We start from the raw sequence: 18,214 nt of genomic DNA on the forward strand, positions 1-18,214 counted from the left end.
TGCATTCTGGTGTTTGTTGGAACCTAAAGTAGCAACACTCTGGTGGCAAACAAATGGGTCACATCACTGGTTTGGTGTTCCAGAAGGGGCACTGAGATTCAGGGCAGTTCTTTGTGTCAGTGTGTGACACAAATTCTGTGTGACCACATCTTGTTCACTGGCATTGCCTGTTCCATGCTGCAGGTACTCCACACGTGCCTTGTTAAAACACTGCTGAAACCAGACCCCCACGTTTGTCCACTTGCAGGGAGAGCTTTATTTCCATAGTTTGTCAGCTATTGCTGGAATGCTGTATAGGCAGGTGTAAGTCTGTGCTAACAGTAGTTTGTCACTACTGCACTTTTCAGCCTTTTCGTTTCAAATAGCTTTCAAAGATTTCACTGGTACTAATGTTAAAAGTTCAGCATTTGTGACATTCAGTTCATATAAATTGTTTTGAATAATCTATGAATTAAAGCACTACTGTTTCTGAAATAACTGAAATGTGTGAAACTGAGCATTTTTGCTGTACTTACCGCGGGCTACAGTGTTCTTTTACATCTTTTGGATAAACCCTGGTCATAATACTTTATACTAAATCCATTTAGTGTAGTGACTGTTAACAGCATTTTTTCTTGTTCATATATTCAGTAACTTGAACCACTGCCTTTGCTGTAGTAAAGTAAATATTCCAGCAGGAGCTAAAATTACCTGGAGGACAATGTGAGTTTTCAGGTTTTCAGAAAGAATGACTCAGAAAGCAGAATGCCTGAGAGCACTGGAGAAATGCTGATTTGGCTGGTTAGAAAGCAAGGGTGTGGGAGCAAGGAAAGTCCTGTCTTTTGCTCTGTGGATTAGTCAGAAAACATTGATTGAGAGCTACAGTGCTCTGAAATGTGCTTGAGGAAAGCTTTTAATTACATTTGGTATTTCTGAGCTTGGTAGTCCTGATGGCCATCTTGCAGAAAAGAGATGTTATTTGGGACTTACGCAGTATGGGGGCCCAGGATAAATGACTGTAAACCAATTACCTCCTGCTTTAATGTTGTTTAGCAATTGGTGGAAGACATTTAGTGTCTAGAAGCTAACTGTAATTGTATTTTGGGTATTTTAATACAGTATTTACATGATTGCATGCAAGCAGGGGGGCAGATCGAGGAGATTGCAGGCTGTTGGTTAGATTTCACTGTGGTGTTTCTGTGTTTAAAGAGAAAATTACAGTTAGCTGCATTTCCTCTGTATAGTGAGCATGTATTTTTTATAGCTTGTGCAATGTCTGAAGGCATCTTGATGTCTCTGCAGACATTAAAAGAAATAAATATCGGCATAATCCTTTTACTCCAAAACTAAGTATAGTTACCACCTTAAGGTTTAGATACACTACTAATCTTTATTTAAATGATTTCTAAAAATGACTATTGTGTGGTGGTAGAAAGCAAAACCAATTTTACATTGGTTTGCCATGTGACTCTAGTTAAAGGGTACCTCAAATGTGCTCCCCTTCTTTTATCTTGAAGGCTACAGTTGAGCCCCAGTTGGTTGCTAAGGGATGTTGTTACCTGCTGATTGCTTCCCTAATGGAAGCATGGGCTTTCCTTCCAATATGCAGGAAAAATTCGTAAAAAACCACTGAAAATAGTTAACTGTTAAACAAGACTAGTTAATTCTCTTTCATCATCTTCAGTAGTGTCTGGGCACTTTATGTTATAGCAACATTCTTCTGAATTGAAAATAGATTGCAATTTCATAGCCATGTTAAATTCTTCCTATTTGATGATATAAAATAGTTTGAATACCAGATATTTTTGTGTTTTCCTATGGCCAGATTCTGTCTGTTGTCTATTTATTTAAACATGCAGTCAGACAAATGTTGTTTCAGGTTTAAGATGGTGTTGGTCACAGGGACTGTGAACTGTGGTATTTAAAAGCTCTTCAAAGGTTTAGGAGTTTCTTATGTAGATGGAATGAAAGTTGTGTCAGGCTTTTGCCTGAGGTTTGTAGTTGAGTTCACAACGTCATTTAGGAAGTGTAAACGTTTGCAGGTACCCCTCTGTCCCTTTTGGAAGCATGCTCACAAATACACAGCCAGCTTACAGCCAAAGTAATGGTCAAAATATAAAGTAATCCTGGAAGACATATTTATTATTTTTGTTAGTGACAACATTAGCAACAAAATTCTCAGTTCATCTCGTCTTTCTGTACCAAAATCTATTCCTGCACGTATTTTTCCACTTACACCATGGAAAAAATAAAGTGCACACTTTTTGTGTTGTGCACCATATTTAAATGCAGCTGTTTAATTACATGGTGCATTTAGCATCTTTGCTGCTAAGAGCCATGTAAACTAGATTAGAGTAAAAGCCTGAAAGTACATGTCTTCTAAAACTGTCTTTATTTCAATTAAAATGTTAGGGCTACAACTCGCAGCATCTTGGGGGATGTAGTCCCACCTAAATTCAGTGCGATCAGGGCATGTAACTTGACTCTGAAAATCCCTACTTGGGTTTGTGGCACCCTGTCCTATTCTGCTATTCTAACAGAAGTACTTGCTTGAGAAAAGTTTAAACGGAGAGACCTGCAGACTTTGACATATATCTTCCCTAAAATAAATTAATATTAGCTTTTCTCTGGCTGTAGAAACATTTTTTATGCTCAGAACAAGCCACCTGCTGAACTCTGAAGGGCCAGGGTTTGCATTCAAGGTCTTTATGGCAAGTCAGATTTTGAGTGTGGTGTCGTGAGAGAGTTGTTTCCCAGAACTGTCCTGAGACCACTGATTCATTTACCTCTCGAATGTTTGTAGAAGCCTGAGCAGAATAATTAATGTGGGCTTTGTATCCCATACCAATATCCCGAGTTTCTCTGTTTCCCAGCTCGTGGTGTTTGCGCACACAGCGTGATGTGTGTGCCTGGGGCTCCAGTGGGGGGGGCAGCCCTGCCTGGGTCCATGGCCCTGCCAGCTTTCACTGAAAGCTGCTGGCATTAATTCACTGGGCTCTCCTTCAGGCCTCTGCTGCAAGCACCAATGTACATGTGTCAGTATGGTAGTTTGTGTAGGTAACAAACATAGTGCTTGCATATACAGTAAATACAAATAATTTGTATTAGTAAATTATTTGTATTTTAAATTTTTAAATATAATGCACTGGCGGTTACGGATCTTCTTCCTGGAGCTCTGATTTTGGCATACTCAGTTTTTATTTTGGTTTTACCTCATTCTTCAGCTCCTCTTGCAGAGGAAATGAGCTTTATTTCTGCAAGAAGCAAATATCTAATTTCAGTGCAAGGTAATTTCAAGCTTCCTTTGCAATTAAACAATTCATCTACTAATCTTTCCTGCCAAACTCGTATCAGTAAAGGCAAGGAGAAAATGTACTGAATATATGCAGAGTATTTTCCTTTTAAGTTTATGGAGCAGAGTATTACTGTATCCTTCAGCCTTAGGGAGGAGGAGAGAGAAGATCCAGCAGGCAGGAATTGTGCAGCAAGATTGATTTATTTAATTATCTTACAAACTCTTGTATAGACTTTCTTCTTCATAGTCTAATTGGACAAAGGATCAGCCACCCCCTGGGTGGATTGGCTAGAAATCCTAAACATCCATTGTCAAAATATTTTTCTGCTGTACCATAAACATAGTTCTACAAGGTTGTAGGTGTTCATAGTTTATAGAACTTCTGCTAATCTCTTTGTGAGAGAGAAAAGTATCCCACGGGCTTAGAAAGAAGCAAGAAAATTCTTGCTAGCAGCAATATTGTATCCACAGCAGAGCATCTCAGGGTGTCCCATGGCTGTGTGTAGAATGTGCTCAGAGAATAACAGGTTATCAGTATGTTTACAATTAATTTTGAAATGGAGTCCTTTTGCTGCCTGCTCTCACATCCAGGGAACACCTGGGGACAGGTTACAAACATGATTGAAGACAGCCTAAAATATTTCTGGCCCAACTTCTTCCAGAACGCTCTCCAAATTAATTTGCAAGGCAACAATACAGATGTGATGTAAATATTAAAAAAAAAAACAAACAAAAAAAACCAAAAAAAAAAACAACCCAGTATTTTCAGTATATTATCAGTATTATCAATCTTTTACATAGAATTTCAAACAAGAGGATTGGTTTTTGTACCTCCATGAAACTCCTTGTGCTTAACATAAAATTGACCTCAGATCTGAGATTTATGATGCCAGAATTCTTATGGATTCTGTCTAAAGGATCTGAGGGAAGAGGAAAAGTACCCATGGTTTTGCACCTCAGCTGGCAGCAAAAAGACCTCAAAAGTCCATAATCTCCAGCACAGGTTGTACTACCAAGAACTTCCAGCTTAGATACAGTAGGCATGTACATATCCAAAAATTAATTCCATATGTATTCAGCATACCTTGATGCAGTTCACAGGAGGAGACTAACTGCCGTGCATTTTCTGTTTTTACACACAGTAAAACAGAACAGGCTCTCCTAAAAATGCAGAAAGAACGAGACTTCCACCGAATGCATCATAAGCGAGTGGTGCAGGAGAAAAACAGGCTGATTTGTGATATGAAAAGGTACAAAATAATTTTAGTTGCTATACATGTAGCATTAAACATAATGTTTTTAATTGTTGCCTGATAATGAGATAACACTATGGAATCTGAAGTGAGTCTAGCTGCATTTAGTTATGTCCTGGTAAACAGCAGCTCCATGTGACCATCATGCCACACAGGTCAAAGAATTTCCAATGATTTGTTTTTGGTGAGTTTTCTATGATGCAGTATGGCATTAATGAATACACAGTATTTCTAATAGTTGGAAACAATAATGAGATTTTTTTTCTACCCAGATATTTTGCCATAAATAGGTAGTGATTTCTGTTTAGAACCTTTGCCCATTTTAAGGGTAACTGGTGTCACACCAAATTCAGAGCCTTTGCATTCCTGATTCTCATAGTTGGTGTTTTCTGTAATCTTGAACTTCCAGTAAGAAACTTGCTATGTTGCTCTGGTTGCAAATAAGCCCAAACTAGTCCATTGCTACTGACTTACAGTAACGTAATTTCTAGATAGGAGCCGAGTTCAGAATCTCTTCTTTGTACAATTTACGCCAGCACTTGTTTTAGCATAGCACTGAGGAGAGGCTTACATCTGCAGCTCCAATGAATTCCCTGAGTTTTGTTGGTATTGTTACCAATCAGTGCATGTAATAGCAGCTCCACGTTCTACATCCTCACTCTTGGAATGCACACATGCTCATGCAAGAGAGCACTCTGCACTGATTTGTGCTTTGTGACTCAGCGTTCTGCAGGATGCAGTGGTTCTGGAGCTCTTGGTGTCACGTGTTTCTCTTGAGAGATTACATGTCTGAGTCTTAATTTGTCTGAAGAATTCAAGTGCTTAAGTATTCTCAGTGTAATGTGTAGTGAAGAAAGAAATCATGATCATATTGTGACTGTTTTTTCCAGATGAGGATCTTATTTGGTAGTCAGATAACAGCTGTAGTTCTCTTTCTTCCAGTGAAGTACAATCCATGTGTAAGAAGACGAATTAGCCAAAATTAATGTGCAGTATGTGTATGAAGGATTAAGAACAGGACAAAACTGGACGGATTGTTTTAAGATGTGACCAAACAAGCTGTGAATCCTCTTACTCATTCATCTGACTTTTATTCTTTTTCCTCTTTCCTTGTGGTATTCCGTTTGGTTGGTTACATGCTAAACAGCTTTGCTGTCTCCACTGTGTTGACCTTTTGGTAATTTTACTTGTTTGTTTGGGGAGGGGAAAAGTTATGCAGATATAAATCTTTGATTTAACTCGTCTGTGAGGAATCATTTTTCCTCCTCTTGCTCACAGGCTGAAGGCACATTATGCATCCTATGAACCGGTGCTGAAGGAGCTGTCAGAAAAATACCAGAATACACTGACACAGAAAATGTTAACCAGTTTGGAGAGAGACAAAGCAATGGGGCAGGTAAAACTGTGGTGAACTTGCACAGCTGTAAGGAGTGCTTCTGGTTTTTACTTTGGTAACTACATAGGACATTTCTGGTGAAGCAAGTCACTTATGCAGTAGCCTGAAGCAGAATATTTTGTGAGTTTTGTGATTAGGTGAATTAGCAGTGAAACTTGGTGCCACATAGTAATAGTTGTCAGTGTGTAGTGCTCAGTGCTGCTCTACAGGAGTCAGCAATGTGCAGACCCTGGTACACCTTCAGTGCCAACAGCTTAAGGAAGGGTAGGATATTCACACAGATTTCCCATGCTTCCATCTATGCCTTTGGAAATTGCTTATTTTAACTTCCTTTATTACTGTTTATTGTTATATTTTTTTCCTAAAGATATCCAGGAATGACCTGCTAGTTTAGAAAAAAATACATGAAGAGATCAGAGACAGTTTTATGTCTTGAGTGGAATATTTGAATAGTATCTTTACTCCTCTAATCTTACGTGATGTATACAAGATATTCTGCCCCTTTGGCAGAAAGCAGTATGAGCACAGGTAGGAGGGATGATAGACAGAAAATTACCTTGCATGTGTTTAAGAAAAGAAGCAGGAAAACAAAAAGAAAAAACCCTACCCAAATGCATTTCAGCAGTAGCATCAATTATATGTGGGTAAAACGAAAGGAATTTACCGTGCTCACACTGTCTTCTGACAGTCTTCATCTCTCATTTCCTCCTTTCCTCTGCCTCCAGTTTTTCTCAGGTCACCTCAGGGCTTACTTATAAAACACTGAGGATTATATGTTTGAAATTTCAATAAGGAAAACAAAATGCCCTACAGAAAATGGGAGTTTACTGCCCATATGGAGTTATGCTGAATCAGGAGTACAAAGTATGGAGCAGTTCCCATGCTGTGAAATTTCAGGGATATATATATATATAGATATGTAGGACCTCTGCAGTTATGAACTGTACTCATTCCAGAGCAATGAGTTTTTTGTAATGCATAACATCATTATTTTGTGACATTTTGTTATAACAAAGCTGTAAGTCATATTGTGCCATTAAATTCAAGATCACTGCAGTGACAGCAGTTGCTAAAAGTTGCTGGTGTAGTCAGAACCCTGGTATTCTGTATGTCTGCATTGTTTTAACAGAGTTGTAGAAGTGTTTTGAGAGATTCTGGGTGGCTTGCCTTTTATTGCATTGTTGCTCTGGGTCTTTCCAAAATCTTGAATTAGGAGTTACGTTCATAACTTAGAGACAATAATCAAAAGTAAAAAAATTACAGATGGAATTTATGAAGTACACCAGCATGAATGCTGCATGTTGTGAACAGACACTTCAAAAGTAATGTTTTCATGTTGCTTCCTCTTGTTCTTTCCTCTTTTTAAAATTAGGTTACAGGTTTGCAGGCTGCATTAGAAAGTTTAGAGTTCGGATATACTAAGCAGATTCCTGAGACAAAAGGTAAAATATTTCCATCACCGGGCTCAGACTGGTTATGTATTTTTTTGTTGTTGTGATGCATCTCAAAGTGTGGTGTAACAGTAAATCAAAAATACTTGCACTATGTTTTATCAGCTGACCTGGTGTCTGAGCAGCAGTTTTATCATTTGAATATTTTATTCTGAAGTGTATTCACTGAGGAGAGTGAGACTGCTGCAGGCAATACGGAATATGTGAGTAACTTGGAATAGAAATCTATTTTGTGACTGATTTTGTTACTGTATCTGCTGATACTCCCCTTTTTGTGTGTGTGCATGTGTTCTTTGCTCACCCTTCAGAAAGCATGCATTGTGGTCTGCAAACATTTTGAAAATACTGGTATTATGAAATCCAGACTTTCATTTTTACAGAAGATTGCTAAGATGATATAATAGCTGCTGGAATAGTATCTGTATGGTACCACACTACTTCCCTGTGTAATTTTTGCATTATTTTTTCTGTCAGGAAAACCCTAGCACCTCTGCTTTCTTAAGTAAGTGAAGCTCATGCTATCACATTCTCTGAGAGCATCAATCCCATAATAATTTTGAACCTATTTTTCAATTGCAGCTACATTTGATAGTAAGATAAGTTTCATAGGAACCAGGTTTCTTAAATTCTCTTGAAAGTGAGATGGTGCAAAAGGGAAATGGTGAGCTCCATCCTCTGACAACAGAGTATCCACATGTGAAGGGCATGTTGCACCTGCCTTGGTCATGAGCAGGACTCCCATCAGAGATAACTGTTTACTTGAAATTAGAGAATCCTACAAATATTATACAACTTCTAGGTGAAGAATTTGTTCCAATTATGGCAATTTCAATATCTGTTTGTTTTGTGGTTTTGGGGTTCTTTTGTTGTTTGGTTTTTTTTAGCGTGTTAAAGCCTAAATCTCCTTTGGCACTGGTAACATACCCCAGGTAAAAAGCCACTGAGCTACTCCAGCCTTTGACAATCAAGCTTCATTAGTTCCCACGTTCATGGCATTTTTTCCATTGTGTAAAGTTCCTCTAGAAAACAAGTCTGAGAAAAAGAACAGTAGCCACATAAATGTATTTGGTTTTTTTTTTTTTTTTTTTTGTGTTTGTAGTTGAGTGAAGAGGCTAGGAAGCATTGCCTTCCTTTCCTATTAAGATACACTCTGGTTTAAGGATATGTAGTGTGGGATCTTCCCCGTGCTTGTGTTTTACAGTGCGGATGCCCCATCTGTCTCCTTTTCATATTAAACATACTTTCCTTTGTAGTTTGATTCTAAAAACCATTCTCTGGCTGTTCAGTCTTGTTTATTCTCCAGAAATCTTGAGAGCACTTTGTAATACCAAGAAGTGACAAGCAAGGGAGCCATTTGATAAATAATTATATAAAAAACCCCTTGTCAGTCTCTCCGACACAAATTAAGCTCATCAGCCACCCACATGCTTCTACAAGTCTTAATTTGCTTCATACCTTGGGTATCATAAATTAATCAGTATTTCAATTCATTTTGTTTCAGTGCTTTGTCCTCTAATGCTACATAATTTTTATTGCCCTCTGTAGGGCATACTCATGTCTCAGTGGGTAATACTGTATCTTTTTAAAATATCTTCTGCTGCCTCTTGAAAGGTGATCATATTCTGTTCCCTCTCGATTTCTCATTCCTGAGAGTATGAGTACAACCCTGAGAAACAAGCAGTGCATGGATACCGGAGAAATGTTTGCTTCATTATTCTCAAAATTCATATTTTTAGTTTGGAAGGAACCAGTGCTGTTGGAGTTGGAAATCTGGGCTATAAGGAGACTGCCAGTTGCACTTCTCAGTCTTCTGGGCTGACTTCTGTGCATTGGGATTTTTGAGTTAGAGGACAGTGCACAGCCAGAGTGGCAAGTGATCCTTGGCCAAGCTGAGCTGCCTCTCCTGGCCAGGTGCCTGCTTTCACTGCAGTGCAGAGCCTGAAGGAAGGAGAAGGGCTCTACCCAGCAGCAGGGCATTGCCCTTCACTGCTCCTGAGGCTGCATTTGTCCCACAGCCTGACTTGACTGTGGAACACCTGGAATGCTGGCTTGGATAGAGGGCACTGAGAGTGGCTTTTAATTAGTTTTGGATTTGCTGAACTGTGAGGTTCTGCGCATCCACTTCAAGAAAGTGGGAGGGGAACTTTTTACAAGGGCATGTAGCGACAGGACAAGGGGGAATGGGTTCAAGCTGAGAGAGAGAAAGTTTAAAGTAGACACCAGGAGGAAATTCTTCCCTGTGAGGGTGCTGAGGCCCTGGCACAGGGTGCCCAGAGAAGCTGTGGCTGCCCCATCCCTGGAAGTGTCCAAGGCCAGGTTGGACGGGCCTTGGAGCAAGCTGGGATAGTGGAAGGTGTCCCTGTTCATGGCAGGGGGTGGAACTGGATGAACTTTAAGGCCTTGCAACCCAAACCATTCGGTGATTGTGGGTTTGGTTTTAGTTTGGGGTTGCTTTTTTTTGAGTCATAGAGTGCACAATAAAGAACAAAGGGGAACTTCTTAGTATTCACCATGAGTTTGCATTGTAAATTTGTATCTGGCAGCTAGGTAGAAAAAACTAACAGTACTTAATGTTAATTTTAGGGCAACTATTCTGGACTTTATTACTCAGGCATTTGATGTAGGAGCTTTCAGCCTGCTGCATTTCAAACAATTGAAGATAGCATCCAGAATACAGAGTGTGTAATTTATTTACTAGCAGTTTTTTGCTGTCTCACTGTCAGGCTGCTGTTCAGCTTTGTACAGAAATCCTTCAGGAGAAGAGCTTCTAATAATTTTTAAGACACCTAAAGAAACCTAAGTTTTTATTTCCTAATTCTTGCCTTGCTTGTTTTAAATTGATATGAAGGACATGTAGTAGTTGGAGAGGAAAAAATTTGTTTGAGAACTAATTAGCAATTATTGTTAGGACTTGGCCATACTGTGGGCTGGTTCTCTCTCTCTCTGATGCCCACTCAGAAATAATCTCTGAAAAAATACTGTGTTTTGAGTTCAGATGGCTTTTTAAAAAGTAATGGATTTTTTTTTTTTAAGGAGATTACATGAAAAACTGGTTGTGTTTTAAATCTGGTCCTTCCTGATATTGTAGCAAGATCATACATAGAGGAACCTAATTATCAAAGAGAGAGCTGATATTTTATTTAGGGTATTGGTGTATATTAACAACGCTTGCACTCTTCCTTACGGATCAAAACACAGTGTTAAGTGGTGCTCTGAAAAAAGACCCCTTTTGCCTGCAGGAATTAAGCAGTGTTGATTGTGGCTTGCTTATAAACCTAAGTGAACAGTGCTATAGCAGCTGGCTCTAAACATGTTATAAAACTGTTCCTTGCTCAGTACTCTTCTTGTATTTTCTAAAAACAACAGCTACTTATTTATTACCCAATTATATTCAAAAGTTGAACTTAATGAGTTTCTTTACTCATGGTTGAATTAACTCATTGCTAAGACTGTTAACTGTGCTTTTCCTTTCCTTGATCTGATGCGACTGCAGTTAGAAGGTCATGCAGAAAGAAATTTAAAATGCACCAGTTGAAGTACTTGAGCCTGGTTGTGCCCATTCCATGTGCAATGCACTCAGAATGGAAAATCTTTAAACCTAAGCTATTGGCATCTCAGTGCAACAGTTCTTTGGAACTCGTTCTTTCCTTTTTTAATAGCTGCTGACTTAAAGCTCTGGAACTGTCATAACACTGTTACTTAACAGGTATGTGTATCTCAAAAGGACCAGCAAACCAAATGCTCTGTGAGCAACATGCTAGTAGATAGCAGTTACTGAGTGAGTAGAAGGTATTAGGCATATAAACCAATTTTGCTGCTTGCTGTTCCTCAGAGAAAGTTGTTATTCAGGATATCTGTGACAGTAGCTTCAATTTTTAAAATGGTGAGTATTTTTAATCCAGGCACAGTTCTTTCCACCAGTTCCAGTTGTACTCAGATTGGGTATGCAGGAAGGTTTTGTGTTTGCTTGATCTGACTTTTTTTGTCTCAAGAGTAGAGGGAGTATTTGGGGTTTTTTTCCTGCTTTAAGTCATCAGGTTTGCATTTTGGTGTAAAGGTCTTAATAAAACCATTTTATAAGAGCAATCATTTAGCAGTGAGTAATGTGAAGTACATTTGTTTCAGTCTGGATTTTAGCTGTATAATGTGTTTTTTCAATCAGATTTTTTTTCAAAGAACTGGAGGGATGTAAGTGCCCAAATCCTGTTGGAAATCAGTATTACTTTGTTTTTCGTGCAGACCCATGTACATCCAACAGAGCACTGCAACAAGATACAGGGATCACAAAGGACTGTGTTTGGATTTGTGTAAGCTGCCAGTGCAAAGGCTGTCATAGAGCAGTGTCCTTTCTGCCAGGTCATGGCAGATGCATTGTGCTATTGTCCATGTGTGCTGTACTTCTTCTCCTATTCCTTTCAACCTTTGATGATTTAAAGCTGTGTTACCTGCTTAGGATTTCTTTGCTGAGTTACCTATTTATCAGTAATTTCTTGTTTGAAAGGTGGGTTGGCAGAAAGTGCAGGGAAACAAAAGGATTGTGGGCTGCAAATCAGAATATTGCATTGGTGGTGGATACTGGATAGGATGGAGTGAGCTGATGTTTCCTCTGGCTCTGAGGGATGGGAAGGAATGCATCCATTTCCCTGTGACTCTCCCTGTACTGCAAGACTATTGCATTTTTGGGGACAAGTCTAGGGTACCCTTTAGATAAGATGAAATTATTTGTGGAGCAGAGATACATGTAGCCCTGGAATACTTTTTATGGATGGCACAGTAACCTGAATATCTTTTTAATTAAAGTGGTGTTTCTTTGAGAATTTCACATGTCTGGCTAATGTTAGGTAAGGAGATAGCTTCCAGAAGAGTAAATAAAAAGTGTTCTGATGGTATTTTTGTTGGTTTTATTTTAAAGTAGGCCATGATTGTACAAGGAAGAAAGGGTTCGAAGGTCCCACCCAGAAAGCTCTTCGGGAAGCCAGGCAGCAAAAGTTCCTTGTTGTTGCAAGCTCTTCATGTGATCCAGCCGAAGATGCGGAGAAAAAGGGCAAGAGAGATCTAAAGGTAAAGTGCTCTTTCCAGCTGTACAGTATCAATCCTCTTTATACTAAGCTGTGGTGACAGACACCTGTCCAATGCGATTAAAAGACTTCCTGCTTAGTTGAAGTCAATAGGACAGGTAGGTAACAAGATTTTTATTTTTAATACGAGTTTCTATTGCAATTAAATTTTCAGGGAATTACAGGAACTCTGATTAATTGAAGCTAGCAGTCTACTTTTTGAGAATCCAGTGTAATCACCTAGCAGAGGAGGAGCACTGGCTGTAATTGCTTCTTGCTCTGCTGTGTTTCTTTTGTAACTTGAGAAATCCTGATCTGTTCCATAATGCTTACAAACTTTCCCAGCCTTTCAGACTGTTCTGGCTGGGTCTAAGAGGGAAAACATCTGCAAGACTAAGGGGAAAAAACCTGGTAATTTTGTAATAGTCAGAGCTTCTAAACCTGAGTATACCAGAGGTGTGTTACTGCTTCAGTTTGGAGGTTGTGCAAAATCAAAATTAATTCCTGAGTATTTTTTTTAATTATGGAAAAGAATGTTTACTTTATTCCAATTATTTTATTTACTGAGGTTGCATTTTGGGACTACATAACAATGCTTTTTATTTTTCCAAATCAGAGTAAACATTGTAATATATAAAATTTCATAAGCTCCTAAAACTGTTACACTGGTCTATTTTTGTTTGAGAACTACAGTTAGAGTTTAAACTGTGTTTTTTGAGAAGGAAAAAAGCTTTACTTGATGATGGTATAGTCAAAAGTGGCTTCAGTCTTTCTTCTCCCTGTCCCCACAATAATATGTCCATGTTAATTAACTTTTTATAGGTTTCTGCCTGGCTTTGCAAGAGCATTTCTTCTGTTTGACTTTGGCAGTTCACCTCTCCACAGACAAACATAGCATTTTAGTTCTGTTTTCATTCTTTTTTCTGCTCCTGAGCCCTCTATATCTATATCTAAATCTAATCTATATCTATACCTGTCTGTATCTCTTCTATTGCTTACTGAAACATTTCTCACCATATATAGCAAATACTTCTCCTTACTGTCCTCACACCTCTTAGTACCTGAGGCGCGTGCCAGTCGGTCCAGCTCCACTTTGCCTGTTTTTCATTCAGTGGTTAAAAACTTCCATGCTAGACTCTCACAGGTATCTCCTCTCTTCATTTTGACTTGTGAACAGATAGAATTTCATAATCCAAGAAGCAATCATTTTCGTGTTTCTGTTTCTACTGAAGTCATCAGAATTTTTATGGAAAACTTCAATAGAGTTATGCTTCACCCCCAGAATATAAACTCTGCGCAGTTAGTGTGCCTGTCTGGCTCCTGTTCTTTGAAATTCATGAGCACAGTTAGTTGACTGGTTCTGGTGAGCATCTGTGTTTCTACAGATCTTATGTTTCCCAAATGAGTCCCACCAGAGACCCTGATGTCTTTACTTAATCAATTAATTAGAAAACTGAATTAGTTCCAGAAATAAGGCATCAGAAGATATGAGTGTGTTTGAATGTACTAGAATTTTCCATGGCTAAGCAATAATCTAAAACTTTAGGTGTGAGATTAGTTCCATTGTTGGAAGAGATGCTATAGTTCTTTTTCACTTCACATTTCCTGGATCTATTATTTTTAAATATTTCCTTTCCCCTGATAAAGGATTCCAACTTGGATAGTGCATGTGAATTATTGCTTAGGATGTTAGAAATAAAAGGCAGGGGGAATGATGAATGTGTAGAGTGCAAAGAGGTGAGTTAAAATTGTTTAAAACAGAAGAGGCAGAGCTCTGTCCTGTAGTGCACGCTTACTGAACTACAGCTCTAATCCAAAGTATTTAATTAAAATAGTGTGTTCTTATTCAAGTGTTTAGGTGTCTAAGTGTTTGTTTCCATCAAAAGGATGAGGTATAAATGAAGGCCTTGCCTTCTTCCTTAGGTCGATTTTTGTGATACTTGGAGTCAAGCTTGTGTGGTGTCTCATCTCCTCTGACCTATGTCAAAAGATCTTTTAAGTTCTGCTGTGGGTTGTGTGACTTATATTCTTTCTTACAGTGATTCAGCATGAATGAACATCTACCGAAAAGTGTTCCATAAATCGGTCTTGTTCTCCTTCACAATAACGAAAATAATACTTTAAATGTTTTATTGGGAAGGGTAAAATTGATTTATACTTACTGAGATTATGATTCATTTAAATTCTCTTTATACCACAAAGGAAGTAGGAGTTAGAGCATGAATTTGGTCAGTTCCATGGAGTTCAGGTGAGGAATATATAGAAGAAATAAATGTAATTAAAATCCTGTATTTGCATGTGCATTTACAGACAAAATAGAGAAAAAGAGAATGGAAGATACGGAAAATCTAGGTAAAATTCACTGTCTAGTATTGTCAAGCCTATTTCAGCAAATGTAAATGAACAATTAAAGCTTACAAAAGTTCAGAGTGAACATATTATCCAATTCAAAAGTTCAGGCATTTGGATTATATCCCATTCAGTAAAAAGCCTCTATATTGTCATGAGATTGTATCCTTGAGATAAAATTATAAATGTTTGTATTAACTGTGCTGTTACATAGCAGTGAACTATGGAGATGGAAATGATTTAACATCTCTTCTGTGTCTGGTAGCTAAATAGTGATCTAACAAATGCCTGTGGTTTTAAGTAGATGCAAATATGATTCATAGCTGAGCTAGAACATTTACTTCAAGGACAGACATATATTGTGTTATTGCAATATCCTGTAAAAGCTGACACCTAATTTAAAACACAGGGTTCCTTTGATGTGAAGTTTATCACTGAAACAGTAAGTGAGAAAGCAACTGGATTTTTGTTCTAAGAGAATGCATTATCCTGATTTTACAATCTTTGTTATGAGACTCAAATTGTAGTAACAGACAATTAGTCTAAACTATTTACATATCTGGCCCTTAATAAGCCAGTATCAATAGCATAAATAGTCTTAGATTAAGAATGTGCATAGAGTACTACTTTAAACATTTAAATTAATTAAAATGCACTCACAGGTCATTAAAATTGTAGAGAACCTTTGATAATGTGAATTTCATTATGCTCTTGAAAACTTTCCTATTTTTATTCTCTCAGGTTCCTCTCAGAATACATTCTATGTTTGATTGCTTTTATAAGTTATTAGCAGGACAATTGCAGCTTCTTTATGTTCACTAAATTAGATTTCTACATATATTACAACCCAATTTAATTTTCTGCAGTTTTACTTGGTGTAAAACTTTATCTAAAGGTGTGTTGGACATTTCTGGAGTTGAGGAATTATCTGTTTCTGTGGAACAGATTTTGCAATTATGGCCATTGTGTATATTAAAAATAGAGAAGTAAAATCCAGTGATCATACAGATATGGCTTTTGTAATTAATAAGACTTTGGGTTGAAGTATCACATGGGTACATGTATTACACTGAGGTTTCTCCTCAGTTCTATGGAAAAAAGAGTACAAAATTTACAAGAACTGCTGTTTCTGTGCTTTCAAGCAGAAGGGAAGATGAGACCAAGTGATTACTTAATCAGATTATTGAGTTTGAATATAAATTATCACAGGTGTATTGGGGACAGAATTGGAAAGATGGCCCCAAAGTAGTTAGGAGGGGTCGTAAATGAAACAGACAATCACTTTGTGTTTCTAATAATGTGGGTAAGAAAGCACTGATTTGATATTCAGAAGAGAGTGGGTGACTGACAGATACTACTGGGAATGCTTATTTCTACAGTCCTTCCCTGGGACAATAGAACTCCAGACACTGAGCTAAGAAAATTAATACAAGTTACCCAAATATAAGACTGCAGCCTAGAGAAAGGAAAATACAGTGTCTGTGTTTCAAATGAGTTAAAAAGTATAGGCTAAGAAATCATAGACTAGACAGTATAACTTACATTCCTAAGGAAGATGGCAGTGTATAACTGAAATTTTACTCGATATCTGCAAGAAACCAAGGAAAGAAGTAACTGGGAAAATGGATTTGCAAGGAAAAATATTTCAATCCAGTCTGTATTGCATCCATGGAAGGATAAGAGGTACCATGGATAAGATACAAGTGCACTTAGATTTTAAAAAGGCTTTGGATACTGTCTCACAGATTAATTCCTGTGAACAACTGTGGAAATTTGGCCTGACATAATTTTTTCTAAATTAATGGAAAATAGAGTAGGAGCATGCAGATATACTGAAGAGGCTTTTTTGCAGTGATGTATTGTCCTTAATGATCTGGAAAATGGAACAGAAAATAAGCTGACAGAACTTGCAGACCAAGTGGCCTGGGTTTGGTGGGGCTGGAACAGCAAGTGCAGCTGAGGACAGGAGTGGAATTCCAAACCTGACCTATTGGAGAATTGATCTAAAAAAATAACAGACAATGTAAGAAGAGGTACAAAACTCTACCTTTAAAAAATGATCCAATGAACAAATAGAGGTCAAAAAGATTAGAAAGAGTTGATCATTGGCTTTTAATTCTTTTAATTAGACTAGGCTCTAGGGTATGTTGTGTAAAACAAGCTAAACATGAGTTGAAAACCACATAATATTGTGGAATAGCTGAACACTGTGCTGCAGTGTAAACTAGGAATATGGCCTGGACCATGGGGAATATTCCTCTTGCTAATTTCAGATGGCATGTGGCTTTGGCTGCGGTTTTGTGTGCAGTCTGATCACAGCTCTTCAGGAGACAAGTGGAGCATCTACACCAGAGCAGTAAGAATGATTAGAAGTCTATGAAACTGTCAAAGAAAAGGTGAAAAGTGAAATTGGGTAGTCTACAGAAAAGAACCCTAAGGGGAGACAGCATGCATCCTTAAAATAGAAAATAATTCTGTTAAAAAACCCCAGAAATAAAACCAAAAGCAAATCCCAAATTACAAAACAACTTCTTAGAACAAGTAGTAATAAAGCAGAAATTCAATAAGAATCATTGAGAGTACAGTGGGTGTTAAGCAGCAAAGAAAATGTATATCCTTAGAATATGATGCTTCTTTCCTTTTACTTACAGAATTAATGTTCTGTGACTCCAGTGTTAAGAGTATGATCCAAGATTAACTGTGTGTAATCTAAAATGTGTCCTTTAGTTGGTTTTGATGGAATTTAATTTAAAAGAATTACGTTTTTTGTTAGGCAATTCTGTATTTTTTTAAAAACACTTTTGCTATGGACTTGGAAATGGTAAAAAGAAAAAGCTGCTTTTTAGGTGAAATTCATGTTTTTTTTAAAAACTTGTCTATTATATTCTGTAATGTAATAGATAATGTGATGATGGCTTTAGTTTTAGGATTTTCTCAAACATGTTTAAAGATTTCAGGCCTACATGAAGGAAATGAGAAAATGCTTAAGAATGTTAGCTACAAATAAAGCCGTAGAGGAAATATTCATACAGTTGCAAGACCAGATTATAAAAGACAACTTATTATATAATTGTCCATCTACCTTTGCAGCTTTGTTAAATCGAGACATGCAACACCTTGCATTTTTAGTAGTAGATTGATTCTTAAAGCCATTGGTACTTCATTAAATTACCTCACAGAGCATCCAGAGGGTTTTCTTTATGCTACAGAGCAAGGCTTATTTTGAGTCAATGCATGCTGCCAAGAAAAATAAAGCAACAGGCCCCCAAGACTGAGAACCAATTCAGAAAGCTGTTGGGAAGTAAGATGCATTTGATCCTAATTCTAATTGTACATAGGCTTTGCATGTTCATCTATTTCTTTCTGTATTTGAGTGTCAATAATGACAGATTTTAGAGTAACAGGCTGTCTTCAGTGAGACCATGAATCTCACT

At 37.7% G+C, this 18,214-nt stretch overlaps 1 protein-coding gene across 3 annotated transcripts in view; it reads left to right on the plus strand.

Moving 5' to 3' along the window:
• SPAG16 (sperm associated antigen 16) overlaps positions 1 to 18,214 on the plus strand; it is a 359,563-nt gene that overhangs the window by 13,953 nt on the left and 327,396 nt on the right. For 2 of the 3 annotated variants that reach the window (XM_019291013.2, XM_010407852.2), the window contains exons 6-9: positions 4,417 to 4,524; positions 5,806 to 5,923; positions 7,296 to 7,365; positions 12,287 to 12,435. In XM_019291013.2, coding sequence (XP_019146558.1) covers positions 4,417 to 4,524; positions 5,806 to 5,923; positions 7,296 to 7,365; positions 12,287 to 12,435 — 445 coding nt within the window. The remainder of the gene's footprint in view (positions 1 to 4,416; positions 4,525 to 5,805; positions 5,924 to 7,295; positions 7,366 to 12,286; positions 12,436 to 18,214) is intronic. The other variant, XM_019291011.2, reaches the window with a different exon arrangement.

Source organism: Corvus cornix, chromosome 7, assembly GCF_000738735.6.
Source record: "Corvus cornix cornix isolate S_Up_H32 chromosome 7, ASM73873v5, whole genome shotgun sequence".
NCBI lineage: Eukaryota > Metazoa > Chordata > Aves > Passeriformes > Corvidae > Corvus > Corvus cornix.